Source organism: Euleptes europaea, chromosome 11 (assembly GCF_029931775.1).
Source record: "Euleptes europaea isolate rEulEur1 chromosome 11, rEulEur1.hap1, whole genome shotgun sequence".
NCBI lineage: Eukaryota > Metazoa > Chordata > Lepidosauria > Squamata > Sphaerodactylidae > Euleptes > Euleptes europaea.
In genome coordinates, this window is record NC_079322.1 from 10,114,527 (window position 1) to 10,141,495 (window position 26,969).

At 46.7% G+C, this 26,969-nt stretch overlaps 1 protein-coding gene across 1 annotated transcript in view; it reads right to left on the bottom strand.

The window, feature by feature from the left end:
• Positions 1-5,905, bottom strand: part of TEX10 (testis expressed 10) — a 62,120-nt gene extending 56,215 nt beyond the window's left edge. The window contains exons 1-2 of the mRNA XM_056857987.1: positions 5,717-5,905; positions 3,498-4,204 (exon numbers count right to left, since the gene is read on the bottom strand). Coding sequence (XP_056713965.1) covers positions 3,498-4,204; positions 5,717-5,896 — 887 coding nt within the window. The 5' untranslated portion in view covers positions 5,897-5,905. The remainder of the gene's footprint in view (positions 1-3,497; positions 4,205-5,716) is intronic.
• Between the last annotated feature and the right edge of the window lie 21,064 nt (positions 5,906-26,969).

Below are 26,969 nucleotides of genomic sequence, written 5' to 3' on the forward strand. Positions count from 1 at the left end.
TAAGGGCCAAAGGCATGGCGGATGCCAAGTCCCTGTGGATGCCATGGTGGCTACGGGCACCATACTGGTGTCCAAAATAATGTTCACAAAAGCTGCTGGGACTGCATGAAATTGCCCCTAAGAATGCATGAATTGCTGAAACTCATTTACAAAACTTTTCTTAAACATTACATGAATATATTTCCTTGTACAATACAAATTATAGATCGCTAATACCTATTAGAATCATATAATCATAGAGTTGGAAGGGACCACCAGGGTAATCTAGTCCAACCCCCTGCACAATGCAGGAAATTTACAACTACCTCCCACACACACACTCCCAGTGACCACTACTCCATGCCCAGAAGATGGCCAAGATGCCCTCCCTCTTAAGCATCATCTGCTTAAGGTCATAGAATCAGCATTGCTGACAGATGACCATCTAACCCAGGGGTGGGGAAGCATTTTTCCGCCAAGGGCCATTTGGATATTTATAACATCATTTGCGGGCCATACAAAATTGGGTGGTCCTAACAGCTCCATAGCTAATGACTCTTCTGCAAGGGGGAAAAAAGGTTCCTTTTCTCAGCAGAACAAACTCACATTCTGCCTTGAATAGAGGCTATTCCTGTCCATGGGAGGAGGTGGATCACCAGTCTTAGATCCTTTAGAGCTAGAGATCTGCCAGGACCCACAAAGGGCCAGACCAAATGATTTCGCGGGCCTTAAACGGCCCCGGGCCTGACGTTCCCCACCCCTGATCTTAAAATCCTCCAGGGAAGGAGAGCTTACCACCTCCTGAGGAAGCCTGTTCCACTGAGGAACCGCTCTGTTAGAAAATTCTTCCTAATGTCTAGACCAGGGTCGCCTTTAATGAGGTTTGTCGACAAAACCAGATGAGTCTTTGCCTCCCCCCCAGCGAGAAACATTGTCGTGTGATTACAGCCCTGAAAGACATGGGGGGGTGTACTCTGGCGGAAGGTGTGTTTGTTTTTGGGGCTGGGGCAGAGTGCATAGCCTCTGGCTAGAACACCGCGGCGCCTCCATGGTCATTTTCAGGCTGGTGCTCGGGTCTGAATCCAGCCGGTGTGCATCAGGGGAGGGCGGAGGGAAGGCTCCTGGCTGGGGCGCGGGGCCCGATCCGGCCCGTATGCATCGGGGAGGGAGGAGGGAAGGCTTCTGGCTGGCGCGCCAGGCCTGATCCGGCCTGTGTGCGTCGGGGAAGGATGGAGGGAAGGCTCCTGGCTGGCGTGCCGGGCCCAATCAGGCTCGCATGCGTAGGGGGAGGGAGGAGAGAAGGCTGCTGGTTGGCATGCGGGTCTATCCGGCCCCAGGAAGCCTAGAAAAGATCAGGGGAGGAGGACTAGCTGCCTCGGCTCCGCGGGCCAGAGAAAAGCCCTCCGGGGGCTGAATCCGGCCCATGGGCTGCATGTTTGACACCCATGGTCTAGAGGAAACTCTTTTGATTTAATTTCAACCCATTGGTTCTGGTCTGACCTTCTGGGGCAACAGAAATCAACTCTGCACCATCCTCCATATAAAAGCCCTTCAAGTACTTGATGGTTATCATATCACCTCTGTCTTCTCCTCTTCAGGCTAAACATACCCAGTAACCTTTCCTCATAGGACTTGGTCTCCAGACCCCTACCACCTTTGTTGCCTTCCTCTGGACATGTTCCAGTTTGTCTACATCTTTCTTAAATTGCGGTGCCCAAAACTGAACGCAGTACTCTAGGTGAGGTCTAACCAGAGCACTATTCCATAGTGTGATATTTTGAGCTACAATGTAAAAATGATCTTTAGATATATTGTTCCTCGAAAAGCATTTTATGAAAAAAAATCATTTTAAACTACAAAAAGTCCAACTGATTTTTTAAAGAAATTGATTTTTATCTACCCCAAGCATCTTGAAGATACTTTACACAGGCAAATGATAGGGGTGAACAGTTGCTAGCAAACCAAGTGCGACCATGCGCAGGTGTATGCCAGTGAACTGAAACAATCACAAAGGGTGCTCCTGTGTATATGTATCTATGTGTGAGCAACCTCTTCGTAAAGGACTTCTAACAACCAGTGTTTGGGCTGCAGAAACTTACTTAATCAATGTTTCAGTGATCTGTACTGGCTCTATAAAAGGTTGCTGACTCCTGCCCTATACTGTGTGCAGGGGTGTGTGTACACATTCCTCATGCTTTCCAGAATACTATACATCATTAGGGGCTTTAAGAAGGTACTTCTTGGCCCCCTCCCATTTTTGTTTCCATCTGACACTCAACTGACCTCAATATTCAATGCATTCTGGAATGCAATCAGTATGGTCAATCTTAATCAAGTTGTTGGGAGGGTGTCTCTGTGTCTAACTTGCAAAAGTAACACTCCTCTGCATCCCTAGGGAGTTTCCTAAATATGCATGAACTACCTTGCCTGCCATTAGCTCTGGTTTGCAAGAAGAACTTATGCATCAAGTTTTCCATCAGGAGTGATTCGTAACTTGTTAGCTCTTTAATATTTGGTAAAGCATTCAGTCCTAAACTAAATTACCTAAATCAACAAAAAGTACACTGAATGGTACTGAGATACAGAACACTGCTGGTCAAGAGTTTAATACAAGTGGCTTCTACAGAAACACAAGTACTACATCCCAACTTCAATGGCAGAAGAGGAATGAAAATCAAACTTATATTGCAGGGACACCCACACAAGAAAGCAGTACTGTTGTAAACAGCTTTGAATTTGGCACAACTTATTAGAAATGCACTGCACACCTGTCAAGGTATTTATTCATGCCATTTTTGTGGGATCCACAACTGAAATTGGGAGCAATACATTTATGCTAAAGTCACGTGTCACTTCCTACATACAGTGGTGGGATAGGAGCCCAGCCCCAAGTCCAGAGCCTGTAGGCCCGTGTTGGCGAACCTATGGCACGAGTGCCACTTCCGGCACTCGTAGCCCTCTCTGCCAGCACGCGCAGTTCCTCCAAGCCGCTGGCCTTTCCGGCTCTGCCCCGCCCCGGGTGATCTCCAACCAATAGAGATCAGTTCCCCTGGAAAAAATTGCCACTTTGGCAATTGGACTCTGTGGCACTGAAGTCCTTTCCCAAACCCCGCCCTCCTCAGGCACCACCCCAAAAACCTCCCACTCATGGCGAAGAGGAACTTGGCAACCCTAGCCTTTCCCTCTGGGCCCCCTCTGGGGGTGGTATTCAGGTTAAATTGCCGCATTGGCACTCGGCGATAAATATGTGGGTTTTCGGTTGCAGTTTGGGCACTCGGTCTCTAAAAGGTTCGCCATCACTGCTGTAGGCTCTATTGCCTGCAGGAGAGTACTGGGAAGGTCAACATCTAAACTGGCACACTGCGATAGCATGGTTTCCTGGAACACAAGTGGAATGGGAATACTATGAAAAATGGCATGGAACAAACTATTTCAAACTACACTAGATTTTCTATGCTCACCATAGAAAATCATCAGTGACAAAAGACAAACCTTCAGACGGGTTGCCAGTTTCTTACCTCAGCCGGAATGATGAATTGATTCTGGGTTGTGAGCCCCCATTTTCATACAACTGGATGTGCTCCTGGCCCTTGGCAAGGTCTTGCCAGTTAATGTTTAAGAAGTTCTTTGGCATTTGGGGGTTGCTATTTTCTTCTTGTAGCCCATCATTGTCCAATTCACTGGATCCATCTACCAAAACGTGGAGGAACTTTTGGAGTCTGAGCAACACATTCAGCCTCCACTGTTGGGAAGTTATCCTACGATTAGGACACACAGACAGCATCCAGGAAATATTATCTCTATTTTTCAGTCCTTTTGACAATTGCTGATGTGAGATAAGTTCTACAAAGTTATTCAGCAACACACTACTGCGATCCATCAAAAGAGTAGGGTATTCCTCCAACAGAACGTCCAACACTTTCAAAGAATCTTCCTGAATTCTTTTACTGATGTGAGTCATAGCACTGGAGAGATGGGCACTCACCAAAGGAAAAAATGGAGAGATATGCTCAGCTCGTATTCTTGGAGCCAGAAACTGAAGGAGGCGGATTGCTGCTGCTCTTACAGTAGAGTCCTTGTCTGTAAACACAGCTGCCAACTCACTCAGTATATTTGAAAGGTGTGCATCAATTACATATGGATACTGGGACAGCAGATCTTTGAGCCCCAAAAGCGCACTTTGTTTGACTCCTGCACTATAGTGGTTCATTTGTGAGAGGAGATCCTAGAGGAAATAGGCTGTATTTGTTAGTAACAGTTTCAAAAGTAACCAGCATTACAAACTTTCTAAAACCAAACCACAGTTCGAATGTTTTACATTCATTCATGACAGTAACTATTTGCGAGCAATGAATAATACCTTCCCTTTGAACTACTGGTTACAGAAGTATTTATGCTCAACAGAGGAATAAAAACTACTAAGACAGCAAAAGCTAAACCTCACAATGTTGCAGAACATTGTCAGATGCAGATTCACAAAAATTTGACGTTGATTTCAAAGGGCTTAGGCAGAGACATTTGTTGGACTTGATTTTCTATGGAAACTGATTTACTGCCTCTTGTCTGCAAAACTTGAAACCATCTCCATTTCAATCTGTGTTGCATCTAACACACAACAGGCATCCTGTCCTAAGGCATTCTCCCTTCCCCCAATCTTTTTTAAACCATTTTTTTTTGTAACATCCAGCCTGAAGAAGAGTTCTGGTGAACTTAAAGCATCAAGTACAGTAATGAAAATGCAGCTTAATTTGTTTACAGGAGATGACGTGTGCAAGAGCAAGTACAGTGGTCAGAGTGCTGGACTAGAAACTGGGATACACGTTTAAATCCTCACTCTGCCATAGGAGCTTGCTGGGATTTGGGGCCAGTTACAATCTCAGCCTAACCTACTTCACAGGAATGTTGCAAGGATAAAATGAAAGAGGAGAAAAATGTAAGTTGCTTTACATTCCTATTGGGAAGAAAGGCAGGGTATAAATGAAGTAAAATATATAAAAGATTGCCAGATGAAAAACATAACCAAGTATAAGAAACTGAGCAGGAACCAGCACTCCGTTGTGAACTTCCCATCCCTGAGAATACTGTCTCTTCAGTAAGTTGGGGGTCTTGTGCAGTATATTTCCCTGCTCAAACCAGCAAACTACCTGTATCAGGACCAGGGAAACTCGCTACACAATTGCCACAAAATACAGCAAGGTGTAATAGATGATATAGGGAGGAGGTGCAAAATACCTATACATCTAATTCCCAAGTGCGTCCCCTGCCTGAGATGGAAAGGCGGCTGTCGGCAGGGGCCTTGGCGTGCCCACCTGGAGCAGTCTGGCTGAGTTGCCGGGGGAGGGGGGGAAGAGGGTAAGCGACAGAGCCTGGGAGTCACTGGCAAGTCCATCCAGCTGCAAGCCAGGCTGGAAGGTGAGGGGGGGGGAGACATGGGATTCTCCCCCCACCCACGAGTTTTATGGGGGGCCCTTTGTGTGATACAGATGTTGATCCTCATAACAGACTTTCTCAAATTTATCATAACAGTAATACTAGCATTAAAGGAATTTATTTGATAAATTTTGTTATTTGATAATTAATGGAGGAGTCTGAACGAGTAATTATTAAGTAGTTTTGGTGCCATAAAAGTATAGCTTCATGAAAGCTTGTGTTCTGTTATAATCAGATTCAAGAGATGCTACTGGATTCTAACTTAAGGAAAGTTATTGCTGGTATTGACATTTGCATCCAACTGTACCTTTATGTTGAGCTTTCTGTTGTTTGTTGGAAGTATTGGGTCCTCTCTAAGCTGCTCAGGAATATGTATAGCCTTTGTTTTGAAGTTTGTGTCAGTGGCATTTTCTAGTCTAGGCTTCTTTTTCCCCACTTTCAGCTTCACTTTGTGAAAATCCTCCTGATGTTTCCTTTTCTTCGTCATGTTGAAGCTAATTCTGCAAAGAAAAGATGGGACACTTTAAAGGTGCTTTAAAAATGAAGTATGTTCAACTAGACTCAGCAAGCAAAATGGTCACTTAACTATTTTTTTAAACCACAGATTATTAAATATGGTGTGATTAAGTTCAGTTCCCACCAGGAAGCCTAGCCAGAATCACAATTTTTGAGAGATTATGTTCCATTCTCTCCAATGATGGCCATTTTAAAATTTACACAAAAGACGACCTTTTTCTACACACAATAACTCTGCTCGCTCACATACCTCTTAAGTTGGTGCCCTCATAGTGTTTTTTTTTTCTTTTGGATTATCTTAATAAGCATCTGTGTGATGGGTTAGAGTATTCAAAGAATTTCACAAGCATCAGTGGTGGTCTCTCTCTCCCTCTCCATACACCACACAAGGAAGTTCTCCATTATTTTATTTAGATAGATAATTTATTTGCGGCCCTTAGCCAGTCAAAACATGATAAAATGGAAAGCATGGACTAATAGATTCTTATAATCAAAGAATTACAGTCCGAGACTTAAAACATTTTTAAAACGTTTTTTTTTAAAATGAGAATTACAGCTGGGGCACATTTGTCAATTGCGCTGTTCTAAGGCGACGAATTTTCATTGCTGCTAAACAAAATTTCACAACCTGAAGAGTGGTTGAAGGATTACCCCCTTGTAGGAGCATCTCAAACCTTTCACCTGCCCTGTCAGGTCTCAATCTCGATAAGAGGGGCTCAATAAACTTTGAACGGAGTAATGTATAGAAATTGCAGTTCAGGGGGGCATGCGCAACAGTTTCTAAGTCCCCTGATTTGCAGGGGCAGAATCTCTCTCCCCAGGGTGTCTTCTTATATTTCCCCTCAAGCAAAGCAGATGGTAAGGCTGCACATCTGGCCAGGGTAAAGGCCCTTTATAATTATTTATCTCTAAATATTGGAGATAGGCTGCTGGTGCTAGGATGTATTTAGTATGGAGGGGTGCAGTGAATAGAGGCGCCCTTGCTAGATCTGTTTGTCTCTCGATGTCTTTGATCCTTTGGGATATAATTAGCTTAGCTTGTTCCCACCCTAACTGAAGTAAAGCTGGGGGTGTAAAACCCAAGTTGTTTAAGTTGACATCTATGGCTGTCACCCATCTGGATCTAAAGAAGTCACATAGAATCAGTGGGAGAAGACCAATAGGGTTGAAGTTAATTTTCAGCTAGAGAGAGATCGAGGACAGGACAATCCTTGCCTCCACCTTCATCATGCCAGTTTCAAACCTATCAGGGCATTTTATTTTTATTTATGTTATTTATAGTCTGCCTTTCTCACTGAGACTCAAGGTGGATTACACGAGTAAATGCAATCAGTAGAATGAAACTTTGAATAGACACAATGCAGAAGGACTAAGATTGCAGAATTCCTAAACAAAGTATAGGGATTAAACAATAAATGAACAATGCAGAAAATGGTATTATGTAAGTAGTACAATGCAGTGAGAGCAAGAAAACACAAAGAGCAGCAGAAAATACATACTACATGCAGAAGTATAATTCAGTCCAATTCTCTGTTAAAGCATCATCTCTAACTTTCCTGTTACAACGCAACCCTATTAAATCTATTAAAAATGTCCTCCTGAACAATTCTATTTTGCATAGTTTGCAGAACACCAGACATGTGGGTGACTTCCTGACTGTCTTCCTCAGGCAGGCCATTCCACAAGGCACTACAAAGAATTCACGAATATGGGAAAAAGTTGGTTTTTATACCCTGCTTTTCTCTACCTTCAATGAGTTTCAAAGCAGCTTACAATCACTTCCCCCCCGACACACACACACAACAGGCACCTTATCAGGTAGGTGGGGCTGAGAGAGTTCTGAGAGAACTGAGACTAGCCCAAGGTTACCCAGCAGGCTTCATGTGGAGGAGTAGGGAAACAAATCCAGTTCACCAAATTAGTCTGCTATTCATGTGGAGGAGGAATCAAACCTGGTTCTCCAGATAAGAGTCCGCCACTCTTAACCTCTACACCACGCTGGCTCTCTTTGATGATGCTGATTTCCAGGATGTCACCTGTAAGAAGGCCCTGCTCAGATGAGCAAAGTTGTCATGACAGGGCACAGGAGAGGCAGTCCTGGACATGAGGGCCCAAGGCCATGGAAGGCTTTGTATGTGACAGCCAGTACCTTGGATTGAGCCTGGAATTGATGGGCAGCCAGTGGGCTGACTGCAGAATGGGAGTAATATGAATTATGCACCTAGCTGTTGATACTAACCAAGCTGTGGCACCAACTAGAGTCTCTAGTCTACAGTCTACGTTATAGTAGCCTAGTCTCAATGTTACCATGGCATGGATCTGGGTGGCCAAATCAAGCTAGGGAGCCATCTTGCCAGGTAAACTAAGTTGGAAAAAAATGTTCTTTGCAGTTGCATTAATTTGCTTGTCCAGCAATAATGCTGAGTCCAGTATAACCACTAGATCAGGGGTGTCAAACATAAGATCCGAGGGCTGGATCCGGCCCCTTGAGAACTCTTATTCAGCTCATGAGCCAGTCGCACACAATCTAGGCTGGCGAGGCATGGCCCAGCCCGACCAAGTGACATTTATGTCATATCCGGAACTCTTACCAATTGTTTGACACTCCTGCACTAGGCTCTTAATCAAGTCAGCAAGGGTCATGTAAAAGCCATCAAAATGGGAAGCACGATGCCCTTCAAGATCCCAGGATTCCCAACCAACATTACTTCTGTTGTGCGTGAGTTGTTTCAATTTATTCACACTCAGCTATTTAACCACAGCAATCAAGCAGTGACCCAAGGCCTCTACCACATTACCAGGAGATTTAGAGACATGGAATACATCTAACAGCTTGGCTAATAACTGCTACTACGATCTAAACACAATGTTCTTTAAACATCTTGGTCAGATGAAAGCAGACATTCTGTGCTCCTCAGCTGTTCATGCGACTCAATGAGACTCTTTTCTCCAGTGGCTAAACTATTGCCAAGAGTTATTCCCGCCTAACTAACTAAACTTGCTCCTTGGGATAAGAAACTCCAAGTCAGGGCTAACAAAAGTTACGGTCAACACAGCTTTAAACCATAAACCTAGTTAAAGCCACTTCTCTCTCTTTCTCCAACTGTGTGCTTGGTTTCTGAACCAGGAGCCCACAAGAATTATGTTTGCACTAAAGAAATTGTCCTTACAGAAATGTATCTGTATCTAGTTTCAGAGAGTAGCCATGTTGGTCTGCAGTAGAACAGCTTGATTGGAGTCCAGCACCACCTTAGAGACCAAAAAGATGTTTATGGTATGACCTTCTGAGTCAAACCTCCCTTCATCAGACGCTTTAAAAATCGTTTCGGAGGGTGGCTGTGTTGGTCTGCAGCAGAACAGCTAGATTCGAGTCCAGTAGCACTTTGGAAACCATCAAGATTTTTGAGGTATAAGCTTCGAAAATAAAAGCCCCTTTCGTCAGACAAGAGCAGGAATGGAGATGTCTTTACATATTTAGTCAGATGGTGGAAGGGGGGTTGTAAAGGATACATGTAAAGGATGCAGAGCTGCCATTAATACTATAATCAGCTTGATTAGCACAGAGTGGAAACGCTTGGAGGCAAAAAGAACACATTAGCGCCTGTAGTAAGAGAAGAATCGTCTGATATTTGTATATTTTTTAAACCTTTCAATTGATACCTATCTAGGTGAAAGTTTTTTTAAAAAACAAAGAGCAAAGCCTCCAGCCTCGAAGCGCAGCAGCAGGGTTCATGAGAATTAGGCCTGGCCCTAGCCCGCCTCACAGGCTCGTCGTGAGGACGAAGCACGCGCTTTCTGCCCGTCCGCGCTCGTTTTAGCGCCTCCGGCAAAAAGCAGGCAGAGCCGTCGGTCAGAGGCTCCCCCGCCCCCGCCGCGCGACCACCTCCGACGCCGCAGCCGTTGGGAGGGCCAACCGCCTCAGACCGCGGGGCGCTAAGATCGCCTCAGCAGGGCCAGCCCGGCGCGCGGCCAACGAAGCGGGGGCCAGGAAAGGGTTGTTTTGTTTTGTTTTAAAGGCGGGAAAAGCGCGCCAGTCCGGCCCCTCGAGCTGACCCACCGCCTCTGGGGACCAACGGAAAAGGGGCGGCGCCTCTACCGAGCGGCGGTTGGGGGGGGGGAGGCAGGCGCCGGCGGGAGCCAATAAGGACCCCGGACCTCTCCCCTCGGGCACTCACCTCCGAGCCTGCGTCGCGCGCCGGACTCCGACACACGAAACGACCCACGCGGCGCCAACGGCCACTTCCCCCACCCCCTAGAACTCCTTCCGAGGTGGGCAATACACAGCCCCGGAAGTCGTTACGCCACGTGACTCCACCTGTGCCGGCGTCTGCTGGGGAATGGTGGTTTCCTCTCTTCTTTCCTCCGCCTTTCCCCTTTACTGTGCCAGATGAGAATGGCTGGCCACGCCAAGGAGAAGGCGAGAAAGAGGGCCGCCTCTACCCGGGCTCTGGCGCCACCTGCTGGAGCGGAAGAACAGTATTGCGGCGAGTCTTCTGTGCTCGCGGCCTCACCGGAGCCGGATTATGGAGTTTTGGGCAGGGGAAACGGATCTCCGCTGCAGCGCTGCTCCATAGTTTCGGAGAATGCCGGTTGGCTGAAGAAAGTTCGCAAACTCTGGAAGGGACTAGCGTTGCCACCTCTAGGTTGAGAAATTCCTGGAGATTTTGGGGTGCAGCCTGCAGAGGGTGCGGTTTGGCCACCCTGCAAAGCAACCTTTTTCTCCAGGGGGAAAGGATCTTTGTCGCCTGGAGAATAGTTGTAATTCCGGCACATCTCCAGGCCTCACCTGGAGGTTGGCAACCCTAGAGGATCCAGAGCCGCTCCCGTCTGACAGCTGCTCTGCAATGAAGAGATGCTGCATCTCCTGACCACCAATAAAAGCGCGCTTTCTCCACCAGGGTCTTTGCCGGCTGATGATAGAAGCGCAACAGAGGTTTTGCCCCTTCTTCAAAGAGCTCACAAGGGCACTCATCTCCCACCAGCACACAACAACGACCCTCTGAGGAAGGTTGGGCTGGGAGAGAATGAGTGCTGGCCAAAAACTACCCTAGTGAGCTTAATGGCAGCAGAGTAGGGATTTAAATCCAGGCCTCCCAGTCCAACACTCTTCACTACAACGCTGTAGTTCCCATGTAGAAGCTTTAGGATATCTGAAAAGAAATACTTGTTTACTCAATAGATCACGATGGCTAGAGCAAGAGTCCAGTATCACCTTAAAGACTAACAAAATTTCTGGCAGGGTATGAAGAAGTGAGCTGTGGCTCATGATAGCTCATACCTGACAAATTTTGTGGCAGCCTATTCCTGAGCCTTTGGTGGCCAGGGACGGTGTGGCCAAGGCACAGCTGTGGCACCTCCAAAGCTGTTTCCTGGCTGCCTAAAGGCTTTAAATAGCCTTTCGGAGGTTTTTAATTTTTAAAATGGGGCATTTTGCCCCATTGAGAACAGCGAAGCTGCGCTAGCAAAACAGCTGGCACAGCAACGCTGTTCTCCCCATCAGCATACCGGGCTGAAAGGGGACAGGAAGCTGCTTACTGGCAGACACACACACCCCGGGAATGCCCCCCGGGTTGCTGGCACGGAGCTTTGTGCTGGTGGGACACTGGCAGAAGCCCAGCTGGTATCCCAGTGCTGGGAGATCAGCATCTGGGTCCCCCTGCCGGCATCCGTGCCAACCTGGACACTGTGTGTCCCCCTTATGCCGGCGCAGCCCCTTTTTGGCCTTTGAGGTCAGGGATGGACTATGAGTCTTTAAGGTGCTACTGGACTCTTGCTCTTTTATATTGTTTACTCAATGAGTGATTTAATTTTGGAATTCACTAGCAGCAGAAGTATTAATGGCCATAAGCATAGATGGCTTTAAAAGGGTGTTGAACAGATTCATGAAGCAAGAGAGGTCCCTCAGTGGTTATTATGCATAGTGTGTAAAGGGAACCTCCATGTTCAGAGGCTGTAAACCTCTGAAACTCAGTGCTAGGAAGCAATGTCAGAGGAAAAACTTGGCTTCTATGCCGTTTGTTGGACAGGATATTGGACTAGATGGACCACTGGTGTGAACCAGAAGGGCTCTTATTTTCTCAAATCACACCAAATACTAAATAAAACACACTCTAAAAGCCAACAGACAGATTGCATTTCAAAGTTAGCTTTTTTTAGTAATAAGCAGTACAAGCAACTGAAATCAAAAGTACTCAATTGAAACCAATTGTCAATATTCCCACAAAGCAAGATCTTTCCTACAGCTGGGGTGGGATTTCAACTTGTTCATTTTTCAAAAATCATTTTGGATCAAAAAGATATTGCAGAGCTGGGGAAAAGTGCAAAAGATTAATCTGCAGCCATGCAGATTAAGGGAGCTGGAGAACCTTTCCAATAAAGAAGGGCTGGGGGTTTTCAGTTCTGAGAAAAAAGCATGTGGGAATGACAGATGTTTATAAAAATATTCATGGAGTAGAGAAAGTGGATGTTTTTTTTTTCTCCCTCAGGGGAACCAATGAACTTTATAAGAAATAAATTCAGGATGGACAAATGGAAGTATGTCTTCCTTAATGTAGAGATGGCTACCAGTATAGCCAATTTTCGGAAATTATTGGAGAAGTTCATCAATGACTACTCGACATGATGGCTAAAAGAAACTGTAACATCAGACAGGAAGCCCCTGGATACTACCACAGATAGGGGCAACATCAGGGGGAGGCCTTGTTTATTTCTTGATTGCTGCCTTTCAGGACAGCTGGTTAGCTACTGTGCAAAACAGGATGCTGGACTAGATGGACTACTGGTCTTATCCAGCAGGGTGCCCTATATGATCTGGTTGATGGTTGTTCCTGAATTGACCATATTCCTATACTGATGGATTAAAAAAAACTCTTACAGATGGCTGCTTCCAAAAGAGAGTAAGCTTTCATTTGGTAAATTGTATACTTGTATTCCAGTCTTAAAACACACTGGCTATCAAATACTTCTTTTGGCTTACACTTTGGAGTCTGCATTCGATGTCCTTATGTTTCATAATATTAACATGCATTTAAAAGCCAGAGATCAATTGGCTAAAAATCCTTTTCTGGGCGATACTGTTCAACTTAAGACGGTTTAAAAAATATTCCAGTACTTTCAACTAATAGCACTGGAAGGGGTGGAAAGAATTACCTTAGGTGCACCCAAGAGTTTAGCAATGCAATTTTGGAGCATTTGATAAGAAAAGCAGACTGACAATCCCCACCCCCTGGTTATATACTGCTTTCAACAGCATTCAGTTTTAAGTTTCCTAGGCAGCAATAAGAAGCTGCTTTTCAAGAAAACACCAGTCCAAGCATAACTTCTGCACAAAGATTTTAAAGGAAGAGAAAGACTTACCAGAGAAGTGGTATTTTTAGTTTTGGTTATCTGACACTGTACTTCCTTCATTATCTGTTTTCAGTGTGTGGGAACACAGGTCAATGGAGTAATATGTTTGCATACTCTGATGCCAATAGGGAACATATTTTGACTAAATCTTTATTCAATTCTGATTGTTCTGAATTAAGAGTTTTTTAAAAAAGAAAACGATTAAGTTACATATGCATGCTGTATGTCTTACTGAGTATTATACGGTGAACTGTATTCTTAGGGAATTTAGAATTAATAAGGCACCATCCTTGTGTGTGACAGATAAAGATTTTAGGAGTCTTATAGATAAAGCTGGCAAGAGCTCCTGAACACTTCAAAGGCAAAAGCTCAAGCAGCAGGTAGAGTTGGACAATTGAAGGTGGTTGGCTGATAGAACAAAAGTCAGAGGGAACCAGTATTTGTTTGGTAACAACTACAATGGGGTTGAGCATTCCCTTTAGCTCGCTGTTTGGCACTGCCCTCTGCAGCACTGGAAGGGAAATTTTAAAAGACTGCCCCCCCCCCCATTCGCAATGTGGTAGGTCCCTGTAATAGTGGAGAACTGGAAACACTGGAACATATCCTTCTTAGGTGTAGTTATTGTCATGAAGACCAGGTGAAGATTCTAGGCCCCCTTCTGAGAAAGAGTACTGGCTATTCTGGATCCTATAGAGTCAATATCCTTAAGGACGAATTTCCTCAGGTAACAAAGCTAGTGGCCAAGTTTTGTAAAATAGTATATAATTTACGGAAATTTAAACAGAAATGAAAAGGTGTTTGCAGTTATTGGTCGTTTAAATTTACACTCATTAGTTTTTAATCGTTTTAAAGGTATTAACATTTTGTATACTGTATAGTGTTTTAACCAAATGTATCGGTTTTATACTACTGAAATGGGTAAGGCAACGTAATTTTCTAAAACTATATATTTGGTCCGACGACCGTAATAAATTGATAGGAATACATTGGGGTTAAACCAGCAGTGCTCAATATGTAGCTCATGAAGTACCCTCACAAGTACCCTCAGCCAAAACAGCCACGTTTCCTTCCATCCCTGGCCTGAGGCCAGCACCTCAGGGTGGCTGGCATCCTTCTGGCAGCAGCTATTTCAAGGAGGGAACCACCTGCCAAGCAAAAGCCACATTAGGGAAGGGCCTTGCCCACTTTGATGAAACATAGGGCATGTGCCACATTGGGGAACGGTGCTCAGAAGAGCCACAAGTAGCTCTCAAGCCATGGAGTATCATCAGGTTATAACATTACATTACATGCTTCTAGGTTGAACATAATGAAGCTGCCTTATACTGAATCAGGCCCTTCATCCATCAAAGTCAGTATTGTCTACTCAAACTGGCAGTGGCTCTCCAGGGTGTCAGGCAGGGGTCTTTCAGATCTCCTACATGCCTAGCCCCTTTAACTGGAGATGCTGGGGATTGGAACCTTGAACACTTACCGAGAAGATTCCTTCTGTTCTGAGTTGCACGGGCATCTTGAAAAGCTGGGTGATTCTTGTCTGCTGCTCGGGGAGGCAGGATCTAAAAGTTTTGACTTCCTGTCTCCTGACGTGAATCACCTGTCATTTCCAGTTTTAATATTGACAAGCTAAAAACAATGGTCAGGATAACAGCTTAACTCTATTTAACTTTGTATAACCTTACAACTGTAAGAGGACACTCGAGTGTCGTAACTGTAGAACATACAGCGTTAATGGGGAAAAACGCAACATAACAGATGGAGGAGGAGGCCTTAGATGGCAATTTCTCTTTCTTACTTAATTTTCTACTATTTCAAAGTCAGTCATAGCATGGAGTGAACCCGACTATGTTGATTAGAACTTGCAGATGATGAGTTGTTGCTTCACGGGTGGGCAAGATGCCCGTGCAACTGAGAGCAGAAGGAACCTTCTTGGTAAGTGTTCAAGGTTCCGTTCCCGCTCTGAGTGCAGGGCATCTTGAAAAGCTGGGATGTCCAAGAGCTTTACTGTTGGGTGGGAACTAACCCTCATCATCTCTCACCACTTGTTGTAAGACTCGTCTGCCGAAGGCTGCGTCTGCCGAGGCGTAGGTGTTTGTGATAGTGCTTGACAAACGTCGAAATGGAGGACCAAGTTGCGGCCTTACAGATCTCGTCAACAGGGGCTTGTCTATTGAATGCTGCTGTAGTGGCCACCCTTCGGGTAGAACGAGCAGTGATCCCCTGTGGCACGGGTAGGCCTGTAGACTGGTAGGCTTGTATGATGCATTGTCGAATGGCAGAGCTAATGGCTGGTTGGGACATCCTGCAGCCTTTACCCGGAGCCGAGAGGGTAACGAAGAGGGAATCTGATTGCCGTATGGAAGCAGTTCTGCGAATGTAGATGTGGAGAGCTCTCCACAAATCCAGAGTGTGCCACTCCTTTTCCTTAGAATTTGACGGGTTAGGACAGAACGAAGGAAGATGTAATTGTTGCGGGAGCTGGCGGATTGTGCCAACGCCCAGGAATAACCACCACTACCAGTAGAGCTTGTAGAAAATGCAGTTATTTATTCACAGTGCTATACACACACTCTTTCCACCACTATCTCCCGACATTAGACTCATGGAGTCAAATACTTATATACAGATGCCATCTCCAGGCAGCAATTAGTGTTACAGGCTGAGTCACCCTCCAGGTGCAACTCATTACCTTCAGGCTGAGTCACCCTACAGGTGCAACTCATTAACTCAGTCTCAGGCCTTCTAGGGGCTTTCCAGGTTATTACATCAGCTTAGCTTGACACTTAGATCCCCTGAATCTAAATCCACCTGTCATAGCTAATATGAACAGACTTGCATATTCTGTCATTCCTGAACCCTGTGGAAGGAGGTGTCCACCTTGGGATCAAAGGTGGGGTCGGGGCGCAGCACCACCTTGTCTCTATGGAAAACGCAAAGTTCTTTATGAATGGAAAAATACTTTCCGTGCTGACATGATGGCTGTCAGGAACAGTGTCTTCATCCTTAGAAAACGAATGGGAACCTCTCTTAATGGCTCAAAGGGTGGTCTGGTCAGTGCATTGAGGACCACGTTCAACCGCCACTTTGGAAAATGATGGACAACAGATTGAATTGAGCAACTCCTTTTAGGAATGCCTGTATTTGAGGATGGTTGGCCAGTGTGAAACCTTTTAGAACCGGAATGACAGTGGATATTCCTGAAATCTGCTTTCTTAACCTGGTGGCTTTTAATTTCTGACGTACTCCGTCTTGTAAGAAGTTTAAGAGTTGGGGGAGAGATGGGGACTCTGGATCGACAGATTTTCTTTTACACCAAAGAGCGAATGTCTTCCATGTATAGTTATAAATTTGTTTGGTGGAAGGTTGCCTGCGACTGTGAAGAATACTGAGTATATTCCCTTTGAAGTTTCTTTGGCAGGAATGGTTTCTATGGCTATTTGTAAGAGGTGAGATATGGCGTCCATCGTCGGTGCATGCTTCTCCTGTCGATGGGACCGTGGAGACTGCAGAAAACAATCTTGAGGTAAATTGGAAAATTCTATCAGGTAACCCTGTTGGATTACCTGAAGCACCCAAGCATCGGGTTGGGAATGAATCCATTGTGGAAGGAACTCCTGTAGGCGTCCTCCCACTGCCAGTGGACTGGCATCACTGCTTGGAGTTCTTGAAGGACTTGTTGGACCTGTCATTGCGGAAGAAATGCTGTGCGCCTCTTCCTCCAAATCCAAAGCGACGAAAGGGGTTCCAAGAGGATCATCTCTGCTCCTGCCTGAATCTAGGCAAGGTATGAGAAGATCGAAAGGGTTGAAAGGGTTGTGAGTTTCGGTACTCTCTTCGCTTGTTATGTGGCATCTTCACCTTGTCCTTTGTTTGTGTCAGCATGGCATCAAGACTCTCTCCAAACAGCTTCTTACCTTGGTATGGGTGAGCTAGGAGAGCTGCCTTAGCTCAGAAGTCCACCTGCCATGGTCTCAACCACAGAGCCCTGCAGATGGTAGTATTTGCAGCCATGGCATGGGCCGAGAAAGAGCATCCAAACAAGAATCAGCTAAAAAGGAGGAAGCTTTTAATAGACAGACCCTCTGTCACCCTCTTATCTGGGTTGGGAACCAGCTGAATTACTTTCTTAGCCTGTCAGGCCTGCTCGCTGTATCTGAGATGGTTTCGTTTTCTCACAGACTCTCGTTCAAGGACTGTTTATCTAACCGCTCGCATTCCTAATCCCTTTGAAGCTAGTAGGCACCCATGGGAGCCTTGGTGTTTCTAGACTGTTTGGAGTTATGTCATGAGACTGTATTGCTGCTGCTTTTCTGGTTTCCCATATAATCAAATGCTTGCCATTTCCCCTCCATTCCTGCCTTTGGACTTCTAAGCTCTGCTTGCCTCTGTTACCAGTAAACCTACTCTTTTTGACTACTAAATCTCCTGGTGTGGTTTTTGGATTTCTATGGACCAAGTGCTTACATAGCCCAAACAATAGACGCCCTGGCCATAATGGCTGCTGTAATATTGGCCTGAATAGATACTGCAGATGTCTCATGCACCTTGTGTGAATGAAGTTCTGCCTTTTGTTCTAGTTGATCTCTAATAGATCCAACTCCATCTTCTGGCATTATGTCATTATATTGCATGGCTGCCACAGGGCCATCTACTACTGGCAGCTTTAACATTTCCATGGCATCAGGAGTCATGTCATATAGCTTTCTAGTGCTCTCTTGAAAACTGTGTATTGGATGTGGGAGTATCCCACTCTACTTTAATAACCCTCTCAAAATGCTCAGGAAGCAGGACTTTCCTACTTTGAGAGTCATATTGTAGAAAATATTCTTTCTTTCCCTTGCATCCTGACTTGTATTTTGGCTCACTAGGTGTGTCAGGATCATCTGTCAAGTCATGGGCAAACATAGCTTTTGCCAGTAAGGACTGGAAATCATCAGGGGAGAAGAGCCTTGGCTGTTTTTCCTGTACAGTGGGAGTCTCTTCGTCAGAGACAAACTCCTTCTTCCCTGACTTCCTCACTAAAGTCCTGACCCACAGAAAGGCAGTCCTCCACACTCCGTGTCTCAGATAGTATGCAAGGGGCCTTCACTGCTGCTTTTGTGGGCCACTGTCTCCCTTGAGCAGAGCAGCTGCCACAAGGATCCACTGCATCAGGGTTTGTAAAAGCTTGGGCTTGCAAAGGGGAATTAGCTATAGAAGCAGCATAGCCTGGGATCACAGTATAGCCTGGAGGTGGCATATAGAGAACTGCATGTCTTGTATAGCCTTAAAATGATCCTGCAAAGCCCAACAGAACATATTGGAGACTTCCTCGCAAGTAAAGGTGCTCTTACTCACTGTTGCGTTGGCTGCAATGTTAAAATTAGAAGGAAGCCAGAACGCTCTCCACGGGTCTGCTGAGCGGTGCGGGAGCTGTCAGGGACCTCAGCAACTGCCTTTTTCTCGGTCCGTTTCTTTTTCGCGCTTTTTTGACGGGCAGATTGAGCCGCAGTTTTTTGGGCACCACTTCTACCGCTTCTCCCTCTTTTGTCTTTTCTTGGTCCCACACTTCGCTGGGCCAATTGTCAGAGGGCTCACCCGGGGTTTTACTGGCCTGACAGCGCAGAGCTGGGTCGTGGTCGCCGTCAGAGAGAAAGCCCGTGTCTTCTCCCTTGGTATCTGAGGCGGCGGCCATTTTAAGGGCTCCTTCTTCCGAAGAAGAAAGACAGAGTTTTAGAGATAGGGCGGGTTAAGGTCAGATGAGGCTGTAGAAGGGTAGGTATAGGAAGAATTTGGATAAGAACAGAGTAGAGTAGAATAGATTAAATATAGGTGGAAGTAGGCTTTCCTAGCACTAACTAATCTAGCAGCAGCTAGAGTTACGTGCTCTCCCCGGCTAGGCAGGAGGAAAACTGGAAATGACAGGTGATTCACGTCAGGAGACAGGAAGTCAAAACTCTCAGAGTGGGAATTAACCTGGGACCTTCTGCATGCCAAACAGATGCTCAACCACTGAGCCACAACCCCTCCCCAAGGTATTTGGCTCTTGTCTTTAAAACCCTTAATGACCCAGGGCCCACATATCTGAACAACCTGATTAAGAACCTATTTATTTATACTTTTACCCCACTTTTCTCCACTGAGTGTGGACTCAAAGCAGCTACGATATGAGAAAACAGTAACAAACCATTAAGTACAACAAATCTAGCAGTCAGAAACAGACTAATCTCTGGGGCAAGAAAGGGGAGCAGAGCTAGTTGTAAAAGCTCTACCTCGAGGGCAACAGTCTTTCCCCCAGGCACATGTGCCAGCTGCCCTCCTCAAAACAACTGCTGCTCATTATTCCTTCCCACCAAGGTAGGACACAATGCCAACCGTTCGCCCTGCTGCTGCCCTCACTCTGTGGCTTGCCAGAAGTAGGGTGGACACCTTTGTTCCCAGCTCATAGGGAGGCCTATGAGACTGTGCTTAGCTGTAGGGTCTTTTGCTGATTTGGGCTGGGGTTGATCTGCTCATTTCTTTGGGGGTGGCTGTGGGCTTTGGCCATTTGTTACTGTATGCTGTGCAGGTGTTTTTCTTAATAACATGGAGCGGACATATTGTTTTATTGTTTTAATGAACCAGTTTTTAAGGCTGTTAGCCACAGCTCGAGCTTTGTGAAAAGGCCATGTACAAGCAGCAAGTAAGTAAACATCCTCAGAAAAACGCTTGATAAACTGAGACAACACCCATATACTTGACGTGTACATTAGTATTGCAGTTAGATTTCATTTTCATTATACATCCTTTGTGTGTAACTTCACAAGTTTAAAGACCAATGTCTTATTTACAAAGTTTTAACTGGTTTAAACTTTGCATATCTGGCATGAGTGATTTATCGGGGAGGATCTGTTGCTAACATACCTAACCAGCTTCACCTGTATGGGACACTGAAATGGTAAAGCCATCACTGTACAGTACTTAATTTTAGACCTACTTGTATAAAGATTGTAGCTGGTAAATTCCCACAAAGCCCAGCTGGAGTGATTCAAGCCGATCTGGGTGGTGACATATGCCTAGCGCTAATCGTTTTGAAAAACTGTATTACATTACATACACATATCCACCACATGAACTTGTGTCTAAACACGAGTTTTGAACACAACAAGCCTCTCCCATAAACATGCACTTTCCTTCTACAGAAAACACCTCTGTAATGTGTACAACTAGCTGTTTGCACTTCCCTGCATTGGATAGGGTTGGGAGCAGAGTGCAAATAAGTTAAGTGTTAGCAATGCAAGATTGCTGCATTTCAACTGGTGATTTTCTCACGCGCTCACTTGGATATAATGGGTGTGCAGCACTTCTCCCATCAAATGTTTTCTTTTTTCACTCTGCAACTGAGTTGGTATGACCCTGCTGCCTGAGCACAGGAAAAGGAATGGTTTATACCAGGACAATTGAGTGTGGCAGCACGACCCATCCTCAGCTGACTGACAGGATGACACTTTAAATCAGAAGGAGACATAGTACTCATGATTTAGAAGAGAAAGGCAAAAAAATCAAACATTTCCATCTTAATTTTGGATTAGATGCTGCTATTCAGAAAAAACAAGCCTAAAACCAAAGGACAAAAGTCCAACTTCAGATGCATCCCCAAAAAGCAACCACAAACTGCTGTTTTCTTCAACTTGAGCTGGTGGTTTTCTTTGGTTTCAGGGCCCCACTTTCAGTGAGAATCTTGATCACGTTCTGGACATCCATTCCTTGATTAAGACAAAAGTGGAAAGCCCGGTTATCTTCTATTCAAGCTTTAAATAAACACTGCTGCTTCAAACAATTTGTAAATGATCGCTACACAACAATCAATATTGGTAGTTAAAATGTTTGCAGTAACTAGGGGCAGGGAAAGGAGCCAGGGTGAAGGAGAACACCGAAGGTGTGAGTTGGGGGGGGGGGAAATAGGCCACAGCTTTTATGGATTACCACTGCAGGAGCACTGGCGCAGCACAGGGATGGATTCCGCATCAGGGGACCCGCCTGCTGCCTGATATTACCCCATTTCCCCAGCCCGCCTGCTGGGGGAGCAAACATTGAGTGGCAAGCGGCGGGATCCCACGTGGGCGCAAGCCACTGTGAGGTTCCCTTGCCACGAGCCGAGAGCCTCCGAGCTGGTCCTGCTGCTGTAGGGCTCCACCCCAAGACCCCTTAAGGGGGTCCCCAAAGCAGTGCAGGCAGCACAGCCTCCCCGCCCCCAAGGATCCGGCCCAATGCCCAAACCGCCACAAGAGCTGGGGAGCTACACTGCTCCCACCTAAGGTCCTACGACTGCAGCCAACTAAGCAGCCCATCGCGAATGCCATGAAGCCAGATGTCCAGACCCCATTCTGAGAGGTTAACGCCGTCAGCCCTAAAAAGGGCCGTCTGCCTGAAGATAATGTCCGGGTGCTGTATAATAAAGCCGCCAGTTGCTTTGACGAGCCGCCCTGCCGCAGCGGTAACTTTTCTCCTAGCAATGTCGATCTTCTCTGGTGTAGTAGCCCCGCTCCAGACGCGGCGCTCCAGCAGGTCCGACCAGAAGAGGCGTGTGTTCGGGAATTTGGAGATGAGAGTATGTAAGTCTGCTGTCATGGTAATATTGAGATCGACCCCTTTCCGACCTGGAAGATCATTTTCGCCCAGCTGAATGACAATGGCATCTGGGGGACCCAAGCAGGAGATCTGGCGGATTATAGCTGGTCGAAGAGCATCCCACTGCATCCCTCTCTTTCCCATCCACGTGACCTGTAGACGATCCTCAAGTCCCAAGGTGGTCCCCCACCCGGAGGAAGCTGCGTAGGCCCCAGCCCAGTAAACGATGTCATGGCCAATTATCCATACTGCCTTGCGTTGCCCTACAGGGGCTGAAAAGATAAGATGTCAGAGACTGCCTAAACTGGGGATGGATGTAGGGTTTGTAAAAGGAGGACCTTCAATGCCCAATGGCCTGTATTTTGGCCAGGGGAAGCCCCATTTCCATAGCCACTGTGGCAGCACCTATGCAGAAAGAGGACACCCCATAATCCCCTAATCCAGAGTAACGATGGCCGCCTGCATGACTCTGGTCAATTGGAACCTGGTAAGGAAGGCCCTGTCCAAAAGGATGAAGAAAGGACCGGCATCAGGGGCCCTAATGGCAACGTACTCAGTAGGTAATTGACAGGGCAAGGCTGACCTGCTGGAGTGGCCCAAAGGAAAATTTGGGACCCCTGCCCCGCTGGTCTGCTTTGGACCTGTGCAACACGAGGTGGAGCTCAGAACCCCGTACAGAGGCATCCTGCAGCTCAGTGATGGCATGAAGCCGAGAGCAATTTGCTGCTGCAGAAGGCAAAAAGGCCAACGTAAATGCCACACCAAAGAGGGTGGCCTCGAAGTCCAACAAAGAGAGGGCTGCAGGAGCCCTGTGAGCACCTGTGTGGTGATGGCCTTCCAGACATCCAGAACTAGAGGAGAAGTCCTCTTCCAGCCCTCAATAGCCCACTGTGAAAAAAAGAATCTCAGGGGTCAAAAAAGCTGAGGGCCTTGCTGTAAAATGAGACTGCCAAAAGGCCCATGGTTCTGGGTGCAAGGCTCTGCTCTCTCAGAGATGCAAAGTAATGCAGGACCAGGGCCTTTGATGCTGGCCAGGTGCTGCCACCCCACCCCTCCCCTCCCCCGTGGCTGAGAACAGGACCGCCAAGTGGAGGGTGCAATGGACTTGAATACTCCCTGGACAATCACTTGCTGCCAAGAGTTCAGTGCTCCTCCAGGAAGGGTTCCGGGTGGTGGTTTGTGTTGGGGGCCAGCACCTGGAACCTCTCCTTCTGAAACCTGGACAAGGCATCCACCATGTTGTTCTTGGTACCTGCAACATACCAGGCTGAAAAGGAGATGTTGGCAAAGAGGCAGACCAATACAAACCTGTGCACCAGCCGCAGGGCCAACTCAGAGCGTGACTACTGGCAAGTAATCACTCTGACCACAGCCTGGTTATCACACCAAAACAGAACCCGCCTATTCTTGAAGAGATCCTGCCAAATAATCCCTGGCACCAGAATCAGAAAAAAAAACCACAAGAAAGATTAGGTCCCTCAGTATGCTGGACCCAGGCCAGGGAGATGGCCAACACTGAGTGCACCAATAGAGTGGTTAAAAGAGGTGGACTCTAATCTGGAGAACCGGGGTTGATTCCCCACTCCTCCACATGAAGCCTGCTGGGTGACCTTGGGGCTAGTCAGTTACCTCCAAACTCTCTCAGCCCCACCCACCTCACAGGGTGTCTGTTGTAAGGGAGGGAAAGAGATTGTAAGCCGGTTTGATTCTCCTTAAAAGGTAGAGAAAGTTGGCATATAAAAACCAACTCTTCTTCTTCTTAAAGTTTGACAAGAAGCAGAACCAGACCTGAAGGTCCGTCTTCATACCCTAAGTATTTCTAATATGAAGGTGCTGAGATGAAACCCCCAGAGGCGGCTCAGGGGCAGAAGGCCAGCCTTGGCTGCACAACCCTACAGGCAAAGTTAGTGTGCAAGGAGTGCCTGAATCTTTCTCCTTGTACACTTCTTGCTGGCGATTTCCTGGGACAAGAGGACCCACAAGGTCACTTGCTTGTCACCTGGCATGCAAGAGGTGCCCTGGGCCAAATCCAGTAGGATTCCTAGACAGGCCAGCTAGGTGGAGGGGCCTTCCCTCTTGTCCTGCACAAAAGGAACCCCCAGCTCAGCAGCTGAGCTTGAAAGGCAGCCAAACACAAGGTGCAGGCAGGCATCCCTGCCAGGCCTGCAAAGAGGAAATCATCCAGATAACGTGTTACATGAGGGATGAGAGTATGATCCTTGACCACCCATTCGAGAAATGTGCTAAATGTCACAAAGGCTGTGCAGGCTATGGAGCAGCACATGGGCATGGCCTTGTCGACATCCCTACTGCCATCAAGTTTCAAGCCGATCAGGCAAAAATCCTCCTGGTAGACGGGTAACAAATGGAAGGTTGACTGGACGTCACACTTGGATATAAATGCGGCAGGGCCGCATGACCTAGCTATGCGTACAGCAAGGTCAAAAGATATGTACTGCACTGAGCAAAATTCTAGAGTGTTTGTCCCGTTGACAGAAGCACCCTTGGGGTAAGACAGGTGGTGTCATGGCCTCCCCGTGACGGACTCGGAGGAATCAGCAGAAGAACTGGAGCAGCCGACCACGCCTCCAGGAAATGTGGCAGAGAAGCTGTCGGCTGATTTACAAGGGCCGGTAGAGGCTTCAACAGCTAAACAGCGTGATGGATTCCAGCCTTCCTCGGAAGCCAGAGGGAGGGAGACAGCTGATGAGTTACAGCAAGAAACTGGCCCCATAGAGCTCCAGTGAAAGTCGGCACTCGGCGAGATTACTCAGACGTAAAGAAATTACAATGGCTGAAGATGACAGTGAGTAATGGCAGGATCAAGCTCACTCCGATAACCGGCCAGATTTAAGGTGTGGCAAAACCCAGCTGATACGTGGATGCAACGTGCTGAACTCTGGCATCAGCCACACGCCACTCTAGCGTGCGACCTTGGACTGACTTTATACACCGACCTGCTGACTTACTAGTGACCCTGACCTCGGACTGCCTATTTGACGCCTCTGCTGTTTAGCCTTTGATAAATACCAGCCCTGGCCTGACTTTTGGATTGTTTATCAGACTTTACTTTCCCGCTATCTCCATTGTTTAGTGCAGCCGTCCGGCTATAGAAATTTTGGCTTCTGTGCTTCCCTAGCATCCTGCCACTCCCTCCCTCAGCTCCCTCTGCACTGTGCTGCAGTAGCAGCCTGGCCCACCTGCCCGGCCAGTACAGGTGGTGTATCAGCCTAAGCGGGCCTGGGCCTTTCGGGACGCAACCCCCAGAGGCAAAACCCTAAGATTGGGGGAGGGGAACTGAAAGGGTCAGCAACCCTGCCTGCTGCACATTCCCTAGCAATCTTTTCCACCACTACTGTGGGCCTGTCCCGAGCAGCCTTGAGATTACTGTAGGCCGTGGGGATACAAAGGCCCATGAAAATGATGTAAAAATCTTTGCTGCAGGCATTGTGATAGTATCTGGCGGCAGCTCTGTTAGGGTAACGAACCAGCCTCTTCACTTGGCTGGCCTGCTACAGCCGCCACGAGTACTTTAGTCACCATCTGGATTTTGATTTTCATCTAAGTGGATTTCATTTTACATTTTCATTGCAACTTATTATGTATTATTGCATTACATTGTAAAAAGTGAATATATTGTTGTTGTTATTGATGTGAGCCACCCTGAGCTCGGCCCTGGCTGGGCAAGGGCAGGATACAAGTCCAATAAAATAAAATACCCCTGAATGCCCGGGGGGCTACTTGGCCGTGCTAGGGATGGTGGAGTTGCCCGACCCTCCCTCTTTCGCCACACGAGTTGGTGGAGGATTGGGCACCCCAAAAGGGCTGCAGGGTGTTGTGGCTGCGTAGCCAAGAGGAAGGCCAAGGCAAGTGTACTCACTGGGTAGTTCCCTGTCTAAAGCTTCACTTAGCCCTGGCTGTATCAGGCCTGGCTTTATTGTGAGGTTTGATGATGAGCCACAGCTTATCAGTGAAGAGGTCCCAACTGGTCATTTCACTACATGAGGCCCGTTTGCGAAAAGCCTCATCATATTCAATGGGCGTGCTATCCCTGGCCCTCAGGACATTCCTCATGTGGCTGGACCAATCCCAGATAAGCAAGCTGGACCATCTCCATAAAAACGGTACACCTCATCAACCAACTTTAGAAAGTGCACTCAGCCTCGCCTTACTTAGCCCCTTTCCTTTTTCTGCTGGGGCCCGAGCCTACCCTCCTCGCCTTCAGGAGAGCAAAAACATCCACATAGTACATGTCCAGGATACATTTCCTAACTTTACAAGTGATGTGGATGCCTTAAACTTCTTCAGGAGAGATGGAGCTCGCTTTGTTCCCACTGCACTAAAACTTTACTCAACCAAAGTGCTTGCTATTATGAGGTATGGGATGCAAACCATCCAGGCTGATAATCTCAAACCCCTAGAATTAGTGCAATCGAAATTTTTAAGGTCATTATTCAATACCCCAAGAGGCACACCAAATGCGATATTGAGACAGGAGGTGGGACTGGGTACGATAAAAACGGAAATGTGGCGACACACACTTTTTTACTGGTTGAAAATACATCTTCATCCCTCTGGCTTAATTTATGGCCTCCTTGCTACCAATCTTTTCTCCCAATGGGTCCAAAGAGCCACAGAAAGATTAAGAACTTTAGGGTTAGATCCAGAACAACTTCAAGAAGAAGGATTAAAAAAAGCAAAAAGTGCAATCCATCAACGCCTTATCGATATCGAGCTACAAACAGAGCATGCCACCTTACCCCCTCTTTACAACCAACTAAAACCTAGCTCGGGTTTGGCTCCAGCTTCATATCTGGTCAATATTTCCAACCCAAACCATAGATGGGCCCTTTCAAGGGCAAGATTTGATGCCTTTCCCTCCTCGCTACTATATGGTAGATTCCATCATACTCCCCGCTCCATGAGACTCTGTCCCTGCTCAAGTGTCTCCATAGAGACAGTTTCTCATGTATTATTTCATTGTTTGGTATGCCTCTGAAAGAAAGTGGTTAATTGAACCTCTTTTACAGCGATTTAACCTAACCGGAAGCCCCATACATCAATCTGAGGGTTTTTTATTAAGATATCTCTTGGAGGACAAAAAGGTACAT